This window comes from Rattus norvegicus, chromosome 11, assembly GCF_036323735.1.
Source record: "Rattus norvegicus strain BN/NHsdMcwi chromosome 11, GRCr8, whole genome shotgun sequence".
NCBI classification, from domain to species: Eukaryota; Metazoa; Chordata; class Mammalia; order Rodentia; family Muridae; genus Rattus; species Rattus norvegicus.
Genome location: NC_086029.1, coordinates 77,363,813 through 77,389,523, shown reverse-complemented (window position 1 = coordinate 77,389,523; position 25,711 = coordinate 77,363,813). Strand labels below are relative to the sequence as shown.

Here is a 25,711-nt window from a genome sequence, read left to right as displayed (position 1 = left end):
TGTATACCTGTAGGACATAGAAACTCATGCAAGCACACACATTACATAGACATTGTCTTAAACTTTTTAAATCTCATCTGATATAACAGAAAAAGTCATGTAGTCAGACCAAAATGTAACTGTATCTAATAAAAATTGATTTATAATTCAACTTTAAATTTTAGTTAAGGAATATTAAAATGAAATACTTTGGGAGGCATCACGTCGCAAGACTTCTGTAGCCTCACGTGGTTGGTTGATAGAAATTGTGCAGCATAGTCACGCAGGTCCCCGTTTTTCTCTGCATTACCTCTGTTCCGCTTTGTGTTTTGACTTGGGTCTCATCCTGTAGCCCAGGCCTGTCTTGAACTTTCAGTCTTCCCATCTCGGCCCTCTGTCTGTGAAATCCCAGGTACTCACCGCTGTGCTCAGCTATTTTCCCTAGTGCTGGAGCTGGAGCCCAGGCTTGACCGTGCAGGGCAGACTCTGCCAGCGGCTGTCTCTGGAGCCCAGGCTTGACCTCTTCATCTTCATGTCACTCCTCACAGTTTCTTCTAAGTGTTTGCATGTCTGCCTCTAACAGTAGAGCCTGTGGCTCAGGTTTGAGACACATCAGAGGGTCTAGATTAGCCCTGCCCTCTTCATTTTTCTATAGAAGCCCTGCATTTACCCATGGCCAAAGAATGGAAGTGCTGCTGCTCTCCTGATGCTGGCTGCCCTGGGTTCCAACAAATACTTCTTGGCTGCTTTGGACTTTTCCTATTCCCCAGGCCATCGGATATCGCTCTGCCTCTATCCCCTTGCTCGCATACAGTCTCAAATGCCAAGCAAATCCATATTTGCATGGTTTGTCCTGAACTTGTGTGTAACTAACTTCCTGCTTACATTGTCAGTATTGTCCACGTTACTACGCTCGCTGTCTAGTTGGTCTGTCTCTTTCCTGTGTGAGCATTCAAAGGCATTAAAACCAGTGCTGCTATTGCTTCTATCTTCTTCTGACAAAGTTTAGGAATTCAATATTTTAAAAACTAGTATATGAAATTCTTTTTTGTGTTAAAGTAGAAATTAGAAGAAAGTACAGTAGGTATTCAAGACAGATGAGAAAGTCAAAGAACTAAGACTGCCAACCCCTTTGCTTAAGTGAATATTTCCCCCTCTAGTTGGATAAGAGTTCTGCGGAGATGGAGGACTTCGTCCTGATGAGGCAGAAGCTCCAAGAGAAGGAGGAACTCATCGGCGCTTTGCAAACGCAGCTCAGCCAGACACAGGCAGAGCAAGCTGCCCAGGTAGGACAATGGCACCTTCACTAGAGAACAGTATCCCGAGAACCAGAGTGTTAGGCATGGCAAGTCGGTCCCAGCCGTCACTTTTCAGAGCTTGGTAGATGAAAGCATGGGAGGTGGGGTGTGACACTAGGAGGGTGTGGATGACTTAGAAGTGTGGTAAGTATATGGTGAGTGATTGCATCGTAACAGGGAACACCAGGACCTCTCAAAAACACTGCTTCTGTTGATGAACTTACCATAGCTTATGAATGACTGGTTGGGTCTCAGTTCCAGGTGCTCCATTTTAATAACACAGAGCTTGGGTGTTAGGAGTGGGCTTGTGCTGAATTCAAAAGAGACGGATAGATAAAGGAAAAGAAATACAAGTCATTAGCTCTGTTCTTTCCATAAATTCAAATCTTGTTAGGAAGATACATCCTAGCTTTCAGTTACTTAGTGAGCGTGAATAAAGAAATGGTAAAGGGTCTGGAATTCCCTGCTAATGGCTCTAGGATGTACCATTCTTCTTCATACTCATTTCTGAGGGAGAGCCAGCCAGTTTGCACTGGCACCCTCAGCTCTGTTTTTTCTCGATTTCCTGTCTGACAACCTACCTCATAGTTCTTTGAGAATGCTTTCGGATCATGACACATTTTTTATCCCTGGAGGGTCTTCAATGGAGCACATAGCTGATTTTATCTATCCGATACATTGATAACAGAGGTGTCTTCTATCTAGGAATGGGCGACTAGTATACACATTAAGAATCATATACCCAGAAATTGATAAGTTTATCCTTTTAACTCTGTTGGGTTTTAATGTGCAGCACTACATACAGTGTAGGAGGGGGAAATGTTATGCATTTTTAAGTTGCTTGAAATAAAAGCACCAAAGAGATCCGAATATGTTAACGGATCCATCGTGGAGCAAGCTACTCCAAATAAAATGCCGAAGGCCAAGCATGGTGGCTCAAGCCATTACTCTAGCATTCAGAAGGCTATAGTTCATGAGTTTGAGACCAGTGTCAGCCACATGGTAAGTTCTAGGCCAGCCTGGGCTGCACAGTGAGACCCTGTCTCAAAAAATAAAAATGATAAAAGTAACACTGGCATCAAAGTGTGTTGAGAGAAAGTGTTTTGTGAGCATGGCAGTTATAGAAACTTACATGGAAAGGATGGGGTTTAAACAAATGCCAAGAGATAGGTAATTCTCTAGACAAGGGGTGTTCTTGAGGCAGGAGAAGAGTTGGAAAAGGCAGAGAAGAAAAATGCAGTACATTAAGGAGAAGCCTGCAAGACATGGCAGCTGGACACAGCTTGGTAGGTGCCGTGCCTTGGCGAGCACACCCAATTCTTTACTCAAAGCAAATCCTTGAAAACCATACCAAAAAATGTGTATTTCCACCTGTAGAATATCTTGAATATGTGTGAGCTTTAGTTGCTCTCTGAGGTTCTGAGGCTGTCTTTGAACCTGAGTCTGACACTGAAAGAAGTTCCAGGGGTTAACAGAATCTAACTTCACTTGTAGGCTTGATTTTGAGATCTTTTTAGAATTAAAACAAAAACAACTCTTGAATATTTAAGGCATTAGTAACCATGAAATCTCTGTTAAACTTACACAGAGTTGATTGAGTCTGACAGCAGGCTTTCTCTTGTCTCTGGAAGTTGCTGCTGGGCCTCTTGCTCTCCCAACATCCTCGCCCTTGCCATTCAGAGCTGAGTTTAGGAACCGCTCTCTGTCTGTGCTGAGTGCCCGCCATTGCAGAGTAGGCTGTAGGGGCTGTCTGTGAAATACTCTGGAGTGTAACTTGTATAGTTTCTCTGGTGTGTGTCTTCAGTTGAGTTCCATGCAGCAGGTGGTCCGAGAGAAAGACGCCCGCTTTGAGACACAGGTCCGTCTCCACGAAGATGAACTCCTTCAGTTAGTAACCCAGTCAGATGTGGAAACAGAGGTGCAACAGGTGTGTTGCTCAAACTCCGTAGAATGACTGTCATTTTGGTTAACATTTAATCAAGACTTCACAGCCACTTGCCAGCCACTGCCCTTCCCCTCGACCCTCCACGCAGCCGCCATGCAATCCTTGGCTTCTTATTGGTGCCCTGTCTTTTGTTGCCTGTCGTTTTTTGGGTCCTGACCTTACTTTCACTTTTTCCTTATCTGGTTGGAGCTTGGAGCTTTAAAACTGAGCCTGCGTGGGGATCTATGTGGGGCGAGCAGTGGGCTGGCTTCTATTTCATTTGCTCATTTACACCATTCATGCTCTAAGCCTGATCCAAAGCTTCAAATTGATGAAGTCAGTTTTGTAGTTTAAAAAAAGAGAGAAAAATGAGTTTGAAGCAACAAAGTCTTTTTTAAGTATTTTTTAAGTTCATTGAGTAGATACTGAAAATTGACTTCATTATTTTGGAGTTTCTCGTGTACTAACTCACATTGTTTGTATTTAGAATGTAGAACCGTGTAGTAATGAGAGACGCTTTAGTGGCACTTTGATCTGTGTTTGATGTATGTTTGTGTATGTGCAGGTGCATGTTTATGTACACACATGTGCATGCACACAAGTACATTTGTATGGAGATCAGAGGACAACTTTGGATGTCATTCTTTCCTAAGGAGCCGCTTGCCTTGATGTTTTCCCCGCTCTGAGATGGGGTCTCTCATTGGCCTAGCTCACTAATTAGGCTAGGCTGGTCTGCCTGGCTCCCAAGCCTTAGGAACCCTGTTCCCACCTCCTCAGAGCTGGGATTGCAGGCTTGTTCTGTCTGGCCTGGGTTTTTATATGGATTCTGGGGGTAGAACAAAAAGACCTTCCCAAGGACTTCGCCTACTGTGCCTTCCTTTGCAGCCTCTCATGTGTTTGTTCTTGAGTGAAAACTTGTTACAAGTTCTAAGCAGTCTTTCAGAATGTACAACCACATGGAGCTTCAGAGTACACTGCTTTGAAAAATAGAATATTGACTGAACATACTGATTTCTTTATCCAATGGGTATTTTTCAAGTGCCTATCCTGTGATTGAAAACAGAAGAGAAATGGTTTTTGCATATACAGATTGCTCTCTTTTATAGGTAAGACATGCATGTTACCTATGCTATTTAGGGACTGGACAGAAACTAGAGAACTTTGAGAGTGTGTGTCGCTTTATCTTAAGTATTTCAGGGGCCCTGACTCAAGGCCTTGCTTGCGATTGGGTTTAGTTGTTGTCACTCTGGAGAAGGCTTCTTGGAGATTCTCTCGCTTTTGGATGGGCCTTAGCATCCTGGTATCTACTCCACTCTTTAATTTCTTGTTTTCCGTCTCTGAAAATAGCCTTACAGGTACATGTGACATTTTGAAAGGTAGGCAAATAATTGTCTTACTTATCTGTAATTATGCCTAAAATGTTTTCTTTCCAGAAATTGAGGGTGATGCAGAGGAAGCTTGAGGAACACGAAGAAGCCTTGCTGGGCCGAGCTCAGGTTGTGGACCTGCTACAGAAGGAGCTGACTTCTGCAGAACAGAGGAACCAGGTCTCATCTGTGCTTTCTACCTACTGCCTGCCAGGGGCGGGGTCCATTTGCACACCAGGTTGTTGGACAGCAGGATGAAAGCCTATGAGCCTGCAGAGGGTTGGTGCCATCTGTGCTTAAGTGCTGGTGACACAGTGGGCCTGTTGCTGGACCTTCTTTTCCTCAGGCTCTTCTCCATTTCCATCCTCGTAGTTCTTTCAGACAGGAAGAATTATGGGTCAGAGTTTGACTGTGGGTAACAACCCCATCCCTCACTTGATGCTGGAGGTGGGCTCTACAAGTTCTCTCTACTCACGTATACCATTTCATCTAGGGTCCCCTGCTTTGAGTCCTGAGAGTCTCTTACCTCCCAGGTCTCTGGTGCATTCCGGAGGGTCCTCCCAACCTCCTACCTCCTGAGGTTGCCTTTTTCCATTCTTTCTGCTGGCCCTCAGGGCTTCAGTCCTTTTCCCCCTCCCAATACCTGATCATACCCCACCCCACTCCCCTTTCCCTCTCCAGCCCCTCCCTCCATCCTTCCTTGAGGCTGCTTTCTTCTCCCTCCCAAGTGGGACTGAGGCATCATCATTTGTGCCCTTCTGCTTGTTGACCTTTTTTGAGTTCTGTGGACTGTATCTTGAGTATTCTGTATTTTGCAGGGGGTGGGGGTGATAACCACTTATTAGCAAGTACATACCATGCATGTCCTTTAGGGTCTGACTTACCTCACTCAGGGTGATATTTTCTATTTGCCTGCAAAACTCAGAATGTCCTTGTTCTTAATGGCTAAGTAATATTCCATTGTGTAAATGAACCACATTTTCTGTATCCATTCTTCTGTTGTGGGACATCTGGTTTGTTTCCAGCTTCTGACTGTCACAAATAAGGCTGCTATAAACATAGTGGAGTATGTGCCCCTGTGGCATGGTAGGGCATCTTTTGGGTATATTCCCAAGCGTCTTTAGGTAGATATATTTCCAATTTTCTGAGGAACCTCCAAATTGATTTCCAGAGTGGTTGTACCAGTTTGAAATCCCACCAACAATGGAGGAGTGTTCCTCTTTCTCCACATCCTCGACAACGTGTGTTGTCACCTGAGTTTTTGATCTTAGCCATTATGATTGGTGTAAGGTAGAATCTCAGGGTCGTTTTGATTTGCATTTCTCTATTCACTGACTTTGAACATTTCTTTAGGTACTTCTCAGCCTTTCGATATTCCTCTGTTGTGAATTCTCTATTTAGTTCTATACCCCATTTTTTGATTGGGTTGTTTGGTTTTGTTTTTTTTTTTTTTAATGGGTTATTCAGTCAAAAGATAAAACTCAAACTTTTTTTTTTGTATTCTTTAACCTGTACAATTAATTATCAATTCTGCTGATTTCATCTTTTAATTCTAGACTCCACTCTCCTCACTTGACTTTTTCTCAATACCAACTCCAACTACCTTGGCAGTCAGTAGTCAGGTTTCTTCCTTAGCGCTCTGCCTGAAGTTCCATTTTTCCCACCTCCTTGCCTGGCTCATTGCTTACTTTTAAGTTTTAGACCATTTGTCCGTCTTTAAAGGAAGGTCACTCTAGTCCATCCTTCTCTGTGCTGCTGTGTGATGCATGCTCAGCCTACCTCCCTGCCTGATCCCTGAGCTCCTCCCAGGTCAGACTATAGACTGATTTATCCACTGTCAGTTGAGTCCACCTTGCCAGAGACTGTGCTGGTGCCACAGACGCGTAAGGATGAGACAGCGTGCCCCGGTCCCTCGGGGAGCTTTTAGCTAACATAAGAGAGGCACGAATGAAAACATACCTGTGCAAGGCAAATACGACTGCCAACGGTCCAGAGTATCTGGAAAGCAAACATGGAGGATCTTTGCTACTACTCCACAGGTCCAGTGTGGCTCCTAGGAGTGCATCCGTGTGCTCCCTGGATGAGAGGACAGCTGTTGTGGACCCTGACACCTGGTGTGTTGCTTTTTTTAGGATCTTTCACAGCAGTTGCAGCTGTTGGAGGCTGAACACAGTACTTTAAGGAATACCATGGAAGCAGAAAGACAGGAGTCCAAGATCCTGATGGAAAAGGTAGAACTCGAAATGGCAGAGAGGAAGGAAGAGCTGTATCAGCTTCAGGGACAGTTGGAGCGAGCAGGCCAAGCCCAGGCTGAGCTGGAGATGCAGTACGGTACTCTCCAGCAAAGACATGAGACAGAAATGGAGGAGAAGACAGCTTGCATTTCGCTTCTTCAGAAGAACGAGCAGGAGCTGCAGTCTGCCTGTGACGCTCTGAAGGAGGAAAACTCCAAGCTGCTTCAGGAGCAGCAGGAACAGGCTGCCAAGTCAGCCCAGGCCCTGCAGCAGCTGGAAGGTCAGTGTGTGGCTTTTGAAGCCGCCCTCCAGCCCCTTAGTGGGTCGTACCTCCTACCTTCAGGGCTCTGTTAGCGGCAGGCACCTCCTCTGGCCTGGTCTCCTCCTGCTGCCTCTCAAGTCATAAGTCACTTAAGATTGTGGGCTCAGAACTAAACACCGCTCAGCCACGGTCTGTGCACTGAGGAGTCATGTGTAAAACACAACTCTCAGAAGACCTCCGTGCCTGACCTGAGCAGAATGGAATGTGTTTCTGAAAATGTCAGGCCTCCTTTAGATATGCAGACTAAATTACCAGAAGTCGTCCGTGAGTCTAAAGGCGTATCTTCTTGCTTTTATTGTAGGTAAGAAATTCCTTTTGAAGAAAACTTTTGTTCTCTAAACAAGTTTTAAGAAACATTTTAAAATATTTTATTAAAGTTGAAAATAGCCGGTTGTGGTGGCGCACACCGGTAGGATTTGCTGAAAGAGGCAGAGGCAGGAGGATCACGAGTTCGAGGCCAGCCTGGGCTAAAGTTGAAAATGACTCTAAGGTTTGCCATTTTGGGAGTTTATAAAAAAGTGCAGCTTCCTGAACTCCAGTAGTCCATTTCACCAGACTTTAGAGTGTCTGTGCGGTTCTGACAGATGGAAATGTACACACCCTCGGAAAGAGTTTAGGAAGAAGTAACAAGCAAGTACCACAAGGTCGGTTTTCAGCCAGAAAGTCTAGAGGGCATCATGAAGGAAAGGGGAATATCTGAGCCCATTGTCCCCTTCTCAAACCATGGCCATGTTTAAACCCTGCTGGAGACTTGCGATGGCTTGTAGTAATTCAGTGGAGCATGAAGACTAGAATATAAACCACCAAAGCCATTTTTCTTTCTTTCTTTTTTTGCTTTTTTGTTTTTTTGTTTTTTCAGGATAGGGTCTCCATGCAGTCTTGGGCTACCCTAGAACTTGCTTTGTAGACCAGGCTGGCCTCAAACTCAGAGATCCACCTGCTTCTGCCTGCTGAGTGATGGAATTAAAGGTGTGCCTGGCTCCACCAAAGCCATTTTTTAAGGGGTAAATGAAAAATGACTGTTTGAAATGTCTAGGCCTGTCTTTATTAACACGTTAGCAGTTATGCATGTTAAAGGCATTCAATGTGAGAATTTCATACACGCAAACAGTGTGTGCTCATAACCTCCAGCCCATGTTCCTCAAACTTCCTCTCATCGCCCTCACCCTTCCAACTCCCTAAGAATCACTACTCTTTCTGACTAGTTCCCAAAATGGAGGTGGACTATGCAGTTGTCCGTCTCTCTGTGCTTAGTGCAGTTTCCCCCCCACCCCGACATCCCCTATCCCCTTTCAGTCCAGTTCTATGTAGATGGCAGGATTGCATTTTGCTTTGTGACTTTGAAACATTCCATGTGCTTATTTTTCCTTTAAGGAAGTAGTTTACTGAGATGTTCTTTGATCCAAACTGAAAAATGTAATTGGCACCATAGTCTTAAGGTGGCTGAACTAGTAAAGTTCACCGTGGTAGATCCATAGAGGTTTCAGACTTGAAGCAGCCCTCGCTTCTGTGTGCTTGTCTTGATTTCCTCAGATATGCTATGTTTGTTTTCTCTTCCCTAGATGAACTCCAGCAAAAATCTAAAGAAATTAGCCAATTTGTAAACAAACCAAACTTGGAAAAACATGAGACATCATCTCAGACGTCTTTACCAGATGTTTATAATGAGGGCGTACAGGTAATTAAATGGAATTTCTCTGTGATCTGTATGGATTTGATGGGCTTAGGGGCTCTAATGAGTATCTAATGAGAGAGTGTAAATGTGTGTTTTCTACCTAACGAAATGCTTCTAGGGGGATGACTGTCTGAATAGAATCCTGAAAGGCATTAAAGTGGCTTCCTAACAAGGATAAATAGCATTTGCGTTTACTAAGACATTTTCCAGCAATTCAAACAGACAGGCACAGTTTCCTAATGCGCGTGTGTCCCTCCCTCCAGACAGTACACTGACTGTATGCGTTTGCTTTACTAGCTGTCCTTCTGTCCTCTCTGTCCATCAGTTCATCTTAATGTTTTCTAAATGTCCCAGTAGGCCACTGGCATCAGGACCTTTTTCTCCAGATATTTCAGCATGTGTATTGTTGATGAGAGTTCAGTATTTGTTGGTAGTTGGGGGAGTCTTCTTTTTCTCTTGAAGTAAGGTTTACAAACCAGTAAATGAATAAATCCTAAGTATACCATGAGTGTGTTCTGTCAGACACATTCAGCTATGGTAGCCAAATTCTAATAAGGTACAAGATACTATCGTCAGCCTGCAAAACATATTCTCAAGCGTGAGCCACTACTCCATTTTCCACCCTGATTTTGCATGGTTTACTTAAAAATATAATCATGGAGCATGTGCCCTTTTTTCCTCACTTGTTTTGTGATTTGTATCTATTGTTGTATTTAATCTTTTAAATTTTAGAGCAAAAGTAGAGATAAAATAAAAAGTAAACAAATGGTTGTGGTCCTGGTCTAGTAAAATTTTATTATTAAAAGCAAGTAGAAGCCCCCACAGTCTTCTGATGCCATTCTGTGTAAAGTCTTGCCTTTAAGTTTCCCCTGGGTGCCGTTTCTCATGTGTGTGTTCACAGGCACAGACGTGCATCCGGTGGTGGATTCTCGAAACTCCTGTGTAGCTAATTATGTCGTTACATCAGCTTGTGTCTCTCGCCGACCGTAGACTCTCCATTGACAGGTTTAGTTTGGTGTTTCTTTCGTCACTTTAAAGAGTCCTCCTCGGCTGCTTGTCTGTCCTCTTTTGTTTTAATATTGCTTTTGCTTTGAAAATGTCATCATTGGGTTTGAACACTGGGGTCTCGGCAGGCAGAGACTCATTTTCACTGTACTTCCGGGACTTAGGATTCGTGACTCTGCATTTCTATTCGGCATTAAGTTTGGGAGCTACTTTCCATTAGATTATTTTATGACTCCCGCTGTCTCGATGTACTTATTTTAATTCTAGCATCTGCCGCCAGATACTGATTATATATATTCACATAAGTAGCTTGAAACTTTTTAATGGGAGTCCATTGTTACTTGAAGAGAGGTCAATCCACAATACATTTATTCTCTAATCTTGTCAAGTAGGTAGCTTTGGTAGTTGAGATCTCCTTAGATTATTGCCTCATATTCATGTGCAGCCTGCTGAGTACACACGCAGACACCCTGTACACACACATGCACACACACACACACGCACACGCACACACACACACACGCACGCACGCACACACACGCACATGCACGCACACACACATGCCTGTACCTTCATATTCTTGACTTTGTAACTTCTTAGGGCTCTCACTTTAAATACAGAAACCTTGTAATGACATACTCTCACTCTACATTTGTTGCTTATGTTAGAGTTTTAAATTTTAGCATATTATGTTAACATGTATGCGTTGAACCATAACTTGTCTTTAGAACACAACGAGGAGATGATGTTGACTTACCATAATCCATGTTCTTTTCCTCTCGGAGGCTTGGTTTCCATCCAATACCATTTTTTTCCTAGAATAACCACCATATCCTTGTAGTTAGTATTACTAAAGAAAAATTCTCTTGGTGTTAGCTAATATTTGCATTTTGTTTTATTCTTGAGTGGATTTATCATTCTGTATTGACACTTTTTCACAGTCTTCTGCCTTACGTGGCTCTAACGGTTCTTCTGAATGTTCCTATGGATAGGTATACTCTTCCCACTGAGCTTTAAAAGACTTTTCTCTTGATCCTTGTGATGTAATCACTTGAGGTTTACTTTGCACTTTTCTCCCTTTGTTGAGTCTTTTTTCTTTTTTTCTTTTCACAGATATAAGCTTGTATGTGTGAAAAGTGTGGCCATCTTAAAATAATTTTTCTGTGTATTCTATTCTCTTCTCGGATGCTCCAATTAAAGTATATTTCAATATTGTCCTATATGTCCTTGAGACTATGGTAATTTTTCTTCAATAAACAGACTAATCAGTTTCTCTTGATCTGCCCCCAAGGTCACTGTGTTTCTTTTCCCCATATTCTTCTAGCAACCCCGTCCTTTGGATTTTTCATTTCATATTTGTGATTTTTCTATCCTGGATTTTCAAACTTTTTCATTTTCTGGTTTGTTTTGCCTTGTACCTAAAGTTCTACCTTTTCCTTCACTGCTGACATATGTCTTACCATAGTTATAAAACTACCTTTAAAATCCTCGTTTGCAGCCAGACACGGTAGTATATCCTTGTAAGCTCAGAATTTAGGAGATAGAATTTTCAAGTTCAGGGACATCTGGCCAAGCTAATTTGTGAGGCTCTGACTCAAGACAAAAACCGAGGGGTAGGTCTTTAGCTCAGTGGGCGAGCACTTGCTGAGCCTGCAAAAGGTCCTCCTGAGTTCAGTCGCTATCACCACAATATAAATAAGTTGTTGCTTGCTAATCCGAAGTTTACATCATTTTGCAATTAGTCTGTGTTGGTTATATTTTTCCTTCTGAATGAATCAGTTTCCTGTTCTTTCTGTTATGAGTGATTTTTGTATTGAGTCCTAGATGCTAAAAATGTTTCTTTTGTTGTTTCTAAACTTCTGAAGCATTCTGATGATTTTTTTTTCTTTTTTTTTTTTTTTTTTTTTTTTTTCCCCGGGGCTGGGGACTGAACCCAGGGCCTTGCGCTCGCTAGGCAAGCGCTCTACCGCTGAGCTAAATCCCCAACCCCTTCTGATGATTTTTAATCAGCGAGTAGCATGGACCCACACTGTCCTCTCTGGCCTGTGGTAGAGAGCCCCAAAACTGAGCTGGGTATTTGTGCCTCCGGTGATTGGTCAGCTGTACCATCCACTGTTCAGATGGAGGTTAGACTGCATGGATAGACAGTTAACACCTTGGCGGGATTCTTTCCTCTGTGTGGTTCCCTCACACTGCGGCTTTGTTCCTCCCCAAGGCTTTCTTAGTTTTCAAGACAGAATGCTTCTGGCTATTGTATTGGAGTTTTATTTGTTTTATTACAGACTAGAAACTTTCCTCCAGATAGGAGTCCCAAACCCTGAGCATACCTGGGGCAGTTTCTGTGCAGACTCTATAGCCAAACGTGGCAACTTCAATGGAATTGCATGGAACAGTGTATACAGTGAGCCCCTTGAAGGATGAAATGTGTAAAGAAAAAAACCTGAAGATTTACTACAGATCCTTGCCCATCATTAAGAGAGACAAACATTCTGGCTATATAAACTAAGCAGAACATTTTGTTGTAACTGGGAAAAACCCAGGGACAGCAATAACAGTTCCTCCTCTTGAGAGAACCCCCTTCCTGTTCATTTTCCTCCAGGCCTTGCTGCTGGCTGGCTTTACTCAGATTTAATGTAAGGTGTTGTGTGTGAATGTTTAAAGTGTTCTTTCATGCACAGTTAACTTGGGCTTTCTATCCTTATAATCTAGGCTTCTAGCTTGGATTCAAAACCCAGGAAGCTTACGGGGTAGATTTTCTTTTTCCATCTTCAGAATTAGAAACTTTCCTAAAGATTCACCAGACAGAGGAGTAGATGCTGTTTCTGAAGCGTCCTCGTAGCTGGAGAACTTCCAGTATGATATTAGAGGCCCTCTGGCCTTCCGTGTGAGAGCTCGCACTCGGGAATCACTAATTTATCTCTCTGCTGTGTAGGCAGTCATGGAGGAGAGTGTCGCCTCTTTACAGAAGAGAGTACTAGAGCTAGAGAATGAGAAGGGAGCCTTGCTCCTTAGTTCTCTAGAGCTGGAGGAGCTGAGAGCTGAGAACGGTATGTATCAACAAGAAACATAACTCTGTCTCCTTATCCCGTAAGTGCCTCTGCTCTAACTGCTGTGCACATGTACATGTAGCTGACTGCGCTCTGAGGATCTCAGGTAGCAGAACTGTAGTTACCAAGATGAAACTAATACACGTGAAGTAGCCGAGCACAGTGCTGGTGCTTATATCAGGGTTACATTTCCTGACATACGCTATACATACCACAGGATTTCTGACTACTTTGTATTCATTTAGAACTGGCAAAGATATCTTCTAGGGAGTATGACCCAAATTGGACTTCCCTAAGATGCTGGATATTTTTTAATAGGCAAAATGATGACAGGACTTAGGTAATAGAATTCAAAATAAACGACAGGTCGGATCCCTGTCGACTCGGGCCATGTTACCATCGTGCTTAGACTCCTGTCAGCCTTGCTCTGCACCCATTAGCCCTCACCCAGGGCACCATCTTCTTTAGGAACTCAGTCTTCATCCTGGGTCAAGTCCTTGTGCTCCCACAATGTCCTTTGTACCTTGACTGAGACAAGAGGATGGGCAGTGTTTATCTTGTTTATTGTAAGCCCTCAGAAGACTTTTTAAGGGCAGAGAACTTTTTCAGTTTGCTTTACTGAACACCTGAGTAATCACTGCTGAACCACGTCTTGCTGGATTAAGCTGAGCGCATCAGTGGTTTGCTCTACGGGACCTCGTGAACAGCGAGCAGGACAAGGCATCTCTTGGACCTGACTTCTGTTCACCAAATGCTTCGTGTGCTTCGCCTCAGTTTAGCAGCGTGTGGTGGTGATGTCTCATGACTCTCCTTCATCTAGGAGAGTGGTCTTCACCCTTCCAAACACACAGCCATCAGTACAGTCCATTCCTCGTGTTGAGGTGACCCCAACCCTAAGATTCTTTTCATTGCTATATCACAGATGCAGTTCGCTACTGTTAGGAATCTCAATGTAAACATCTGATACACAGGGTACGTGCTGCAGAGCCCCTGTGAAGGGACGTCTAGCACATCTGACTCCTGTGTTGTTCTGTACCATATGTGAGTCAGAGGTGACGTCACATAAACTTTAAAAAAATTAGATCCAATCCTAGTAAGAGCACCAGTGGAAGGGGAAGCCCTGGGTCCTGCTAAGACTGAATCCCCAGTGAACGTGATTGTTGGGGGGAGGGCGGCAATGGGGGGAGGATGGGGAGGGGAACACCCATAAAAAAGGGGAGGGGGAGGGATTAGGGGGATGTTTGCCCGGAAACCGGGAAAGGGAATAACACTCGAAATGTATATAAGAAATACTCAAGTTAAAAAAAAAAAAAAACTAGATCCAGTTTTATAGTTTCCCACCTAGCTCCTATCTGGAAATTATGTGTTACTAAATGCATAACATTGCCAGTAAAGCCACAAATTCAGCTCATTTCTTAGCCCAGCTGAAGCACTTTTTTGATACTTTATCCATAATCCTTACTCTGCCATTTTACAAGCAGCGTCTATCCTTTGCACGGGATTGTCATGTGCTTTGTAGGTTCTGGGATTTCCATCTCTGTCCCTTGGGGGTCATTGGCCTTAGTGTTCTCTGCTCTGGCTTTTCTGTCTGCTGTCAGAAATGACTATGAGTTTTGCCCTGTCCCTTCCATCTCACTTTTCGTACTGCCCTTTCTTTCTCGGGTATGCACTGTCTGAGCATAATGCATGTACTATCTTGAACCCGTGTTTCATGAATCTTCTTCCCTGTGTGTGAGGCAGGCACTATGCTATGTGCTGTAGATACGGCTATGAACATTTAGAGTGTAAGACACCCATAAGCATGTATAGAAAAGAACATTTAGAGTAATTGATTTTTGGATGGAAAGGAAATAGGCTCCTTCAAGTATATCTGAAGTAAGAGAAAGGCAGGATTACAGAGGTCAGGATAGGCCTCTCTGGGAACTTGACATTCAAATGACTAAAGACAGGGAGGTCGTGCAAAAAACATTTGAATCAGGAGAGAACAGAACAGGTGTGATGTGTGAACGAATTTGATATGTTTGCAGAACAGAAAGAAGCTCTGAGTTTTTGTCTTAGAGTGAAAAAAAAAATAGCAGTTCAAGAGGAGGTTGAAAGATAAGACAGGAGTCAAATGCGGGCTCCAGGTCATGATGAGGCGTTAAGATGTTGTGTAAACCTACATGCTCTTCCTTTAGTTTATTTAGTTTTTCAGAAAGAACACAAGCTTCCTGAAATACCTCCAGGATCGGTGTTCAATAGTTTTTTTCTTCCAGGGCATTGATACCCATGTTAGAGCTGTATGTTAAGACAGGGGTCCTGATCCCAACTGTCTGTCTTGCCCTGGAACCTCCTCATAATATGTCATCTGTGTCCTCATTTGGTCTTTGGGATTGCAGCTAAAAGATAGATCCCTTTCAGTGTTAAAATTTAATGTCTGAGCATCTGTTAAAGAAAATCGGGACATATTAAGTGCAGTTGTGCAAAACTGTACAATTCAAACAGTAGGAATATGGATAACCTAAGACAGTGGAATTTCAGATCATAGCATAGATAACTGCTCCAGGTCGCATGTCTTTGCATTCACAGCCTTTCAGACATCATACATGTCTGAAACGTCTCTCATGGTCATTTTCACACTGTGTTCTGTTATGTATGATATGCATTATGTTCTCCTTTGTGTGTATCTCTTAGGCTGTGTTATATATGATATCTCATATTCACTTGGAGGCATCAGTCTTTTGTCCCCCTCACAGTACCTTTATTTCTTTTCTCTTCGTTATTTTATGTATCTCAAGTAGCCTTGGTACAGCTACATCACTGTTTTTTCAAATGCTCCACATATATTCTCTAAAGGTACTACTTTTTTGATTTTCAGAAAAACTCTGTTCTCGGATTACTCTTCTGGAGGCTCAGAATAGAGCAGGAGAGGCTGATGGTATGGTCTGTGAGGTAAGTGACCACTTAGTACAGTCATAGTGGGACCTGGATTAAGTGGGGCTGACTCCAACAGTTAACAGTATTGACAGAGAATTTTATTACCCATGGAGTGAAAAGTACTTTTCTGTTGCTGTAATAAAACACTGTGACTTAGACAACTTAAAGAAGAGAGACTGTATTTGGACTTACAAACACAGAGCCTAAGAGACCATTCATGGTGCACAGCAAACAAGCGGCAGGCATGGCTGCAGGAGCAGGCCAGAGAGTGAGCGCATCCTTCATCATATGCTTGGAGCAAGAGAGGAAACCAGAAATGGCTCTAGACTTCAAACTCTCCAAGTCCATCTCCAGTGACATACTCCTCCAACAAGACCACACCCCTGACACTTCCCCAGATAAGACCACCAACCAGGGACCAAGAGTTTAAATACATGAACCCATGGAGCAGAGTCTCATTCCAGCAACCACAGTTTGCCTCTTAGTAGAGAGTAAACAAAATCTCTGGAAATTTTCATGTTCCCCAGTTGGCAGTTTTTACTCAGGATTGTATTTCAAAGGAACCTTTACAAAATTGTGGCTTTTGTAACCTGAAATTTGTTTGTTTATTCTGCTTTTCAATTCTAATTTTTCCATATCTATATGCTTATACATGTACATACATGTATAGAATATGATTATATCTACCTCATTTTTCCCCTTCAGCTCCCCCCACATCCCACGAGCATGTCTCTCCCAAATTCATGTCTTGTCTTTGTTTGATAACCCACTGAGTCAGTGAGTATTGCTGATATGTGCATAGGAGCCTACCAGTGGGAAACATGCCCCAAAAAGAATGATTCTCCCTCCCCAAACAGCTAGCAAGTGCTAATAGCTCCTTAATAACAGGTAGGGAGGGGGTTGGGGATTTAGCTCAGTGGTAGAGCGCTTGAGGCCCTGGGTTCGGTCCCCAGCTCCGGAAAAAAAAAAAAAAAATAACAGGTAGGGACTAGAGAGCTCCTGCCCATATAGGCTGAATTTTCTCTGTCTTGATTGTTCGGGTAACCATAGCTGCTATGTTGTCATGGGTGTGGTAGTTATGTCATGTCCAGAAGACAGCATTCCACAGATCCCCCTCCCAATCCTCCTGCTCTTACTTTCTTCCCACCCGTTCTGTGACATTCCCTGAGCCTTAGCAGGGAGTGGAGTATGGTGTGATAAAGATGTCCTCTTTAGAGTCTCTTCTCGGTACTTTGACCAACTAAAATTTAATCTAATAGAGTCATCATTGCTCAGTATCATTTTATTGAGTTAGTATCTTTGTTAACTCATTATATTTAATTTGCCATATCGATAATAAGGGGCATTTGGAAGTAATTTAGTCTCTTAACAAAAGTGTTGCTTATTATATATTTAGTCTATGTCTCTAGAGACATAGTATGATTACCATTTTAGACCCAAAGAGATATAGTTTTACAAATTAGCAAATTTAGAATCTTCCATTTGATCCAGAGGCCATCCAACATAGAGCAATATTAAGACTTGAGCCAAGAGATAATCTGCTGGTAGATCTTACTCTTGAGGAGAGAACAGATTTTGTTTTTACCCTGCCTAGGCCTTGTCTGATGGAACTAGAAAGGATAGTTTGTCTTATCTGAACTCTCCTCATTTATAGCTGCAGAGATAGCTCAGTTGGTCAAGTGCTTACTGTGCAATGCCAGGTCCTAGCTTTGAGCCACAGCTCTAAACACCTGGCCATGATGGTATAGGTTTGTAATCTCAGCACTAGGAGATGGAGAAGACAGGTCCCTGGGGCTTGGTGGCTCCAGGCTTTTCTCAGGAAAGAAAGTTGACCTCTGCTTCTACATGCAGGAATACATGTATGTGGCCCCACCACATGCACACATGCATACACATACATACATAAACATTTACTTGGCATTAAATGTTAATGCCAACTAAAATACCTTCATGGAAGTGCCTAGAGTAATGTTTGATCAAGGATCTGAGTACCACGATCTAACCAAGTTACCACATAAAATTAATCATCAAATGTATTGTCAATGCCTTTTCATGGAGCCATTGAGGCCTTGTTCACAAAATTGTCAAAGGTGATTTAACTTAGAAAATTACAGTATTATAAGGTTACAAATGATAAGATTCTGACTAAAAATAAATCTTGTTGGTCCAAGGGAAATCTTAAAAGCATTCCCTTAAAGGCTTGCCAGTGATTTCTAGTGAAAACAAGCTAAAATGTAGCTTTTAAAAAATCTACACAGATCAGAAAGATAGGTAAGATAAGGAAAAGCAAAAGCAGCAGAAAATAATTAGCAAACAGAAATTAGGACAGGAGCTTTTAAAACATAGGTATTGCATAGAAAAGCTGACTGGTAATATAGGATCACATATTAAATATAAAAAGATCCATAGAAGAAGAAAATTCAAAGTAGGAAAGCATAGTGGAAGCAGTCAGAAAGAGAAGAGCTCTCTGGCTCTGCCCTCTTGGTATGGGATGACTTGATTCTCCAGTTGGAGTGAACTAAACTCTGTAGATAACTGCAGGGACTGACGGAGGAGAACTAATGAGCGATATGAAAGCGAGTTATAAAAATGAAAACACATTGGGTAATAGAACAAAACGCAGTAGGTTACACTGAACCCTATGGTAGCAATTTTATTACTGTGTCTGAGCTTCCTGTCTGTAGGGATGGAAACATAAGACTGACCTGAAGTTATGGAGAGCTCTCTGCAGGGCCTAGTACTGAGAACGGTGAACTATGGTCTCCATAATGCAGGGACCAGCGAGTTACAAATTATTAAGGTAGTCCTCATGAACCCTGTTGAGGTTATAGACATGTGCTACCACACCTGGCGTTTACATGGATGCTGGAGAGCCAAACTCAGGTCCTCACGCACGTCCAGCAAGCACTTTTCCCCGTGAGCCACGCCCACATCCCCCAAACCAAAACTTTTTGTGTGCTTCTGTAAATGGGGTGTGTGTCTGTGTGTGTGTGTGTGTGTGTGTGTGTGTGTGTGTGTGTGTGTGTGTGTGTGTCCGTGCCTGTGAAGACCAAAGGTCAGCATCAGGTTTCCTTGGTCAGCTCTCCACTGTATTTTGTGAGATAGGATTTCTTAACCTAAGTAAATTAACTGCATCGTGTGACTCGCTAGCTTTCTTTCCCAAGCAAACAGTAGCAATGACATGAAGGGATTTACCTAGAACAGTCATATTTGCCACATGGGTCCTTAATGTCATGTCCAAGCACCAGTGGAGCACATTTTAGACATTTTGTTCCTGGTAACATGTCTGCATCTGCTTGTTTGGCAATCTACGTGTCAGTGTTATTTTTTTTAATTGTACAATTTATTTAGTAAATTGCTTAAGAAGAGAAATATAGGTGTGTTTTATAAAGATGGAGAGGAGATGTGTTTTGGTGGAGATGTGGTTGGGTGTGGGGAAAGGAGTGCCTTCATAGGCCCGTGCTGAGGCGTCCCTTCCCCATGAGGGACAGCCACATGACTGTATGGTATAGAATAGAGTATTCACTGCATGGGGAGGGGAGTTACAAGAGAGAGAGAGAGAAAGAGGGGGTGGAGCAGTAGAGGCCAGCCATGAGCATGTGGAGATGGGGGTGGGAGGGAAAAGCAAGAGAGGAGGGGACAAGCAGCCCCTTTTACAGTGAGTCAGGCATACCTGGCTGTTGCCAGGTTAGGGCAAAGCTTAGACAAAATGCTAATAAATATAACATACACTTTGGTGTCAGACAGGGTATTTAATTGTTTGTTGCTGGTTTGGTTTTGTTTTTTTTTTTTTTTGTTTTTTGTTTTTTTTTTTGGTTCTTTTTTTTTCGGAGCTGGGGACCGAACCCAGGGCCTTGCGCTTCCTAGGTAAGCGCTCTACCACTGAGCTAAATCCCCAGCCCGTTTTGTTTTGTTTTTAAGCAGATTTTAGACGAAATAACTAGGCATGTTAACCTAAAAGAAGAACGTTCTTTTATATGGGAAATATCTAGAAAATGGATTGCAGGCTTCCCCGGGCCCTTCTGCCTCTGATTGCATATGGACATTCAGTTTAGGAGATACAGAGTTTGACAGGTTTTTAACAGTTTTGTGGCATAAAAGAAGTTTGAACCAGAAGGTTTCAAGTTTTAGGAAATTCAAGAAATGCCAGTTTGTATCGGGCTGTTTGTAGTGCTGTATGAGCTCTGTGATTAAGGCCTTTCTTGGTGTTTTTCCCCCTTATTTGTTAATAGGTCAGCACAGCTGGTATTGCTTTGCTCAACAGGAGCGACTCTTCTACTGAAGAAAGTGGACAGGATGTCCTAGAGAACACATTTTCTCAGAAACATAAAGAGCTGTCGGTTTTATTAGTGGAAATGAAGGAAGCCCAGGAGGAAATTGCATTTCTTAAGTCGCAGCTGCAGGGCAAAAGGCCTGAAGGGGACTATGAGGTCCTTGATCGGAAAGAAGTACAGATGATGGAGAGTGAAGGACTGCCCTCAGTTACAGCACGAGATGTCCTCTGTGCGCCCCGTGACAAGAACAGTGTCCCAGCAGTGGAAGGGGAACAGGCAGGCATGAGAGATCAGCACGGAACATTGGAGGCGGGACCTCTAAATGACACCGGAATGGAACTGAACTCCCCACAGCCGGACGGTGTGGACAAATCCCTCTCTGCACCACATGTCTGTCTGTGTCACCAGGGTGAACTGGAAAGGCTGAAAACTCAAGTTTTGGAGCTTGAGACAAGCCTTCATACAGCCAAGGAAACTCATGAGAAGAATTTAAGTGAGAAAGCGAAGGAAATTAGCAGCCTAACCCAGCTTACCAAGGAGTTCAAAGAGAGTGCGGAGGAAGCCCGCAGCACGCTCACTGCTGTGTGTGAAGAAAGAGACCAGCTGCTTTACCGGGTGAAGGAGCTTGATGTCCTTGGAGAACTCCGGGCTCAGGTCCGAGAACTGGAAACCAGCCTTGCAGAAGCAGAGAAGCAAAGAGGTCTGGACTATGAAAGTCAGAGGGCTCAGCACAACCTGCTCACCGAGCAGATCCACAGCCTAAGCATAGAAGCCAAATCTAAAGATGTGAAAATCGAGACTTTACAGAGAGAGCTGGATGGTGTGCAACTACAATTTTCTGAACAGGGAACACAGATAAGAAGCCTACAGAGCCAACTGCAGACGAAGGAAAGTGAAGTGCTAGAGGGGGCAGAGCGTATGAAGGACATCTCAAAAGAAATGGAAGAACTGTCGCAGGCGCTTTCACAGAAGGAGCTGGAAATAGCCCAAATGGACCAACTCTTGTTAGAGAAAAAGAAAGATGTGGAGACACTCCAGCAAACCATCCAGGAGAAGGATCAGCAAGTGACTGAACTCAGCTTCAGTATGACAGAGAAAATGGTTCAGCTTAATGAAGAGAAGTTTTCTCTTGGGGTAGAAATTAAGACTCTGAAGGAGCAGCTCAGTTTATTGTCCAGAGCTGAAGGAGCAAAGAAAGAGCAGGTAGAAGACAGTGGAGCTGAGTCCAGCCCTAAACATGGTCCACATGAGTCGAGCGCACAGGAGCCAGTGTGTAAAGACGCACTACAGCAAGAACTTGAGTGGCTGAGGAAAGAGAGTGAGCAGAGGAAGCGGAAACTGCAGGCAGCGCTGATCAGCAGAAAGGAGCTACTGCAGAAAGTCAGCAAGCTGGAGGAGGAGTTAGCCAAGGTGAGAGAGGAGTCCACAAAAGACTCCCTCAGGGAGAGTGAGAAGAGAGAGCTGGAGGAAGACAGCAAGAACAAAGATGACCCAGAAAAGTATGGGACTTCTGAGTGGAGGGAACTAGAGGTTTCTTTAAGACTGACAATATCTGAAAAGGAAGTGGAACTGGAGGGCATAAGGAGGGACTTAAAAGAAAAGGCAGCAGCAGAAGAAGAGTTACAGGCCTTGGTCCAACGGATGACTCAGGACCTGCAGAATAAGACAAAGCAGATAGACTTGCTTCAAGAAGAGATCACTGAAAACCAAGCAACTATTCAGAAATTCATCACAGGCACCATGGATGCTGGGGATGGAGACTCAGCAGTAAAGGAAACCTCGGTGAGCAGCCCACCCCGTGCAGGGGGTGGGGAGCACTGGAAGCCGGAGCTGGAGGGAAAGATAGTAGACCTGGAAAAAGAAAAGACTCAACTTCAAAAGAAGCTTCAAGAAGCCTTAATTTCCCGTAAGGCAATTCTAAAAAAGGCACAAGAGAAAGAGAAACATCTGAAGGAAGAGCTCAAGGAGCAGAAGGATGCTTACCGTCACCTACAGGAACAGTTTGATGGGCAGAGTAAGGAAAATGAGAACATTGCGGCCCGCCTAAGGCAACTCCAAGCAAAGGAGTCTACAGACCAGCAGCTCCCAGGCACTGGCCAGCAGGAGCCCACTCACGGTTCAGAAGGCCTTTCACTCGAAGGCACAGAGCCTGCTTCAGAGTCTGACTTACACGCAGCTCAGCCTTCGCACCCTGGAGAGACAGCAACTCTCCAGGCTACCGTTTCTGTTGCCCAGATTCAGGACCAGCTGAAAGAAATTGAGGTTGAGAAAGAAGAGCTGGAATTGAAAATTAGTTCTACAACAAGTGAGCTGACCAAAAAATCTGAAGAAGTATTACTACTACAAGAACAGATCAATGAACAGGGCTTAGAAATCCAGAATTTGAAGGCAGCGTCCCACGAAGCCAAGGCCCACACAGAACAGCTGAAGCAAGAATTGGAAAGCAGCCAATTGAAAATTGCTGACCTGGAACATCTGAAAACATTACAGCCTGAACTAGAAACACTGCAAAAGCACGTGGGCCAGAAGGAAGAAGAGGTCAGCTACCTTGTTGGACAGCTTGGTGAGAAGGAGCAGACCCTCACCACCGTACAGACAGAAATGGAGGAGCAGGAGCGTTTAATCAAGGCCCTGCACACACAGCTGGAAATGCAAGCCAAGGAGCATGAGGAGAGGCTAAAGCAGGTCCAGGTGGAAATTTGTGAGCTAAAGAAGCAGCCAAAAGAGCTTGAGGAAGAAAGTAAGGCAAAACAGCAATTACAGAGGAAACTGCAGGCTGCCCTCATCTCCCGGAAGGAGGCCCTCAAGGAAAACAAGAGTCTGCAGGAGCAGTTGTCCTCGGCCAGAGATGCTGTTGAACACCTGACCAAATCTCTGGCAGATGTAGAGAGCCAGGTTTCTGTTCAGAATCAAGAGAAAGATGCACTCCTAGGAAAGTTAGCCCTTCTTCAGGAAGAAAGGGACAAACTCATTGTAGAAATGGACAAGTCTTTACTGGAAAATCAGAGCCTTGGTGGCTCTTGTGAAAGCCTGAAGCTAGCTCTCGGGGGCCTCACTGAAGACAAGGAAAAGCTGATGAAGGAGCTGGAATCCGTGAGATGTTCTAAGATTGCAGAGAGCACCGAATGGCAAGAGAAGCACAAGGAGCTACAGAAAGAGTATGAAGTTCTTCTGCAGTCCTACGAGAATGTGAGCAATGAGGCAGAGAGGATTCAACACGTGGTGGAGAGCGTGAGGCAAGAGAAGCAGGAGGTGTACGCAAAGTTAAGGAGCGCAGAGTCAGACAAGAGAGAGAGAGAGAAGCAGCTGCAGGATGCAGAACAGGAAATGGAGGAGATGAAGGAGAAGATGAGAAAGTTTGCCAAATCTAAGCAGCAGAAGATCCTTGAGCTAGAGGAAGAAAACGACCGACTTAGAGCAGAGGCCCAGCCTGTAGGAGGAGCCAATGAAAGCATGGAAGCTCTTCTTTCTTCCAATGCCAGCTTAAAGGAGGAACTAGAAAGGATCACATTGGAGTATAAAACCCTTTCTAAGGAATTTGAGGCTTTAATGGCAGAGAAGAACACTCTGAGTGAAGAGACTCGTAATCTGAAGCTTCAGGTAGAAGCTCAGGAACTGAAACAAGCTAGCCTCGAGACCACCGAGAAGTCCGATGAGCCAAAGGATGTCATCGAAGAGGTAACAGAAGCCGTGGTAGGCAAGTCTCAAGAACAAGATTCCCTGAGTGAAAATGCCAAGCTTGAAGATGCAGAAGCTACTCTCTTGGCTAACAGTGCCAAGCCTGGTGTCAGTGAGACTTTCAGCTCACACGATGACATCAATAACTACCTCCAGCAGCTTGATCAGCTTAAAGGAAGAATTGCTGAGTTAGAGATGGAGAAACAGAAAGACAGGGAGCTTAGCCAGACTTTGGAAAATGAAAAAAATGCCCTACTGACTCAGATATCTGCAAAGGATAGTGAGCTCAAGCTCCTGGAGGAAGAGGTTGCCAAAATAAACATGCTGAATCAGCAAATCCAAGAGGAGCTCTCCAGAGTCACCAAGCTGAAAGAGACAGCAGAGGAGGAGAAAGATGACTTAGAAGAGAGGCTGATGAATCAACTGGCGGAACTTAATGGGAGCATCGGGAATTATTACCAGGATGTTACAGACGCCCAAATAAAGAACGAGCAACTAGAGTCAGAAATGCAGAACCTTAAAAGATGTGTGAGTGAATTAGAAGAAGAAAAGCAGCAGCTGGTCAAGGAAAAAACCAAGGTGGAGTCAGAAATACGAAAAGAGTACATGGAAAAGATACAAGGTGCCCAGAAGGGACCTGGCAGTAAAATCCACGCCAAAGAGCTACAGGAGCTGCTCAAGGAAAAACAGCAAGAAGTGAAGCAACTGCAGAAGGACTGCATCCGGTACCTCGGCAGGATCAGTGCCCTGGAGAAGACCGTCAAGGCCCTCGAGTTTGTTCACACTGAATCCCAAAAGGATTTGGATGCAACCAAAGGAAATCTGGCTCAGGCCGTTGAACACCACAAGAAGGCACAGGCCGAGTTATCCAGCTTCAAGATACTGCTAGATGACACCCAAAGCGAAGCAGCAAGAGTGCTAGCGGACAACCTCAAGTTGAAAAAGGAGCTTCAGTCAAACAAAGAGTCCATCAAAAGCCAGATAAAACAAAAAGACGAAGACCTCTTGCGAAGACTGGAGCAAGCAGAAGAGAAACACCGAAAAGAGAAGAAGAACATGCAAGAGAAGCTGGATGCTTTGCACAGAGAAAAAGCCCATGTGGAAGACACGCTTGCCGAGATTCAAGTCAGTCTGACCAGGAAAGACAAGGACATGAAGGAGCTGCAGCAAAGCCTGGACAGCACCTTGGCCCAGCTTGCGGCCTTCACTAAGAGCATGTCGTCCCTCCAGGATGACCGGGACAGGGTGATCGATGAAGCCAAGAAATGGGAGCAGAGGTTCGGTGATGCCATTCAGACCAAAGAGGAGGAGGTCAGACTCAAAGAGGAGAACTGCACTGCTCTAAAGGATCAGCTCCGACAAATGACCATCCACATGGAGGAACTGAAGATCACCGTGTCCAGGTGAGCAGGGAGCCTGTGTCCCCCAGAGAGAACTGTGCAGCAAGGAGAGTCCCTAAACCGTGTTTACTCTGTTATCTCATTTATTCTATATTTGTTACAGAACCGTGTTTGTTTTAAATTCCCTTAGCGTGCATATCGTGTCCCCTCTGACACGTTTTGCCAGTTTTGTAACTTCTGGTTATAATACGTATCACTATAAATCATTAACATAAAGTCACTGACCTCTTCCCCACCTCCGATCTCTGTTAGGAGATGGCCATAGATTTCTCTGCCTTCCCGTTTCTGTGTCTGGGTTTCTTGACAACCTGACTACCCTTGTCTAGATTTCTACCAGCTTAATCGCAAGGAATTGCTTTAGTGCCCTGAGTGGCCTTCTCTCTCTTTACCACAGTTGACATCAACTATACTCTCTGTCAGTTAGAAATGCTCTCCCCAAACTCTAGAATGCACCTTCCAAGCTCAGGAGCCAGCATTACTTCTACCCTCAGTATGGCTCCCCTTTTAGCTCCTTACTGTTTCTTTTGACAGGATTACAGATTTAAAGAAACCTACCATTAGCTTGCCTGAAGCAAAGTAGAATAAAACTAGA

At 43.9% G+C, this 25,711-nt stretch overlaps 1 protein-coding gene across 13 annotated transcripts in view; it reads left to right on the top strand.

Annotated features, from left to right (window-relative positions):
- Window positions 1–25,711, top strand: part of Golgb1 (golgin B1) — a 57,593-nt gene that overhangs the window by 16,642 nt on the left and 15,240 nt on the right. For 4 of the 13 annotated variants that reach the window (XM_006248379.5, XM_006248380.5, XM_063270264.1 and 1 more), the window contains 8 exons: window positions 1,140–1,265; window positions 3,082–3,204; window positions 4,635–4,748; window positions 6,701–7,082; window positions 8,687–8,802; window positions 12,737–12,851; window positions 15,709–15,782; window positions 20,000–25,122. In XM_006248379.5, coding sequence (XP_006248441.1) covers window positions 1,140–1,265; window positions 3,082–3,204; window positions 4,635–4,748; window positions 6,701–7,082; window positions 8,687–8,802; window positions 12,737–12,851; window positions 15,709–15,782; window positions 20,000–25,122 — 6,173 coding nt within the window. Of the gene's footprint in view, window positions 1–1,139; window positions 1,266–3,081; window positions 3,205–4,283; window positions 4,308–4,634; window positions 4,749–6,700; window positions 7,083–8,686; window positions 8,803–12,736; window positions 12,852–15,708; window positions 15,783–19,999; window positions 25,123–25,711 lie in introns of those variants that run through there. The other 9 variants (XM_008768700.4, XM_063270268.1, XM_063270267.1 and 6 more) reach the window with 4 other exon arrangements.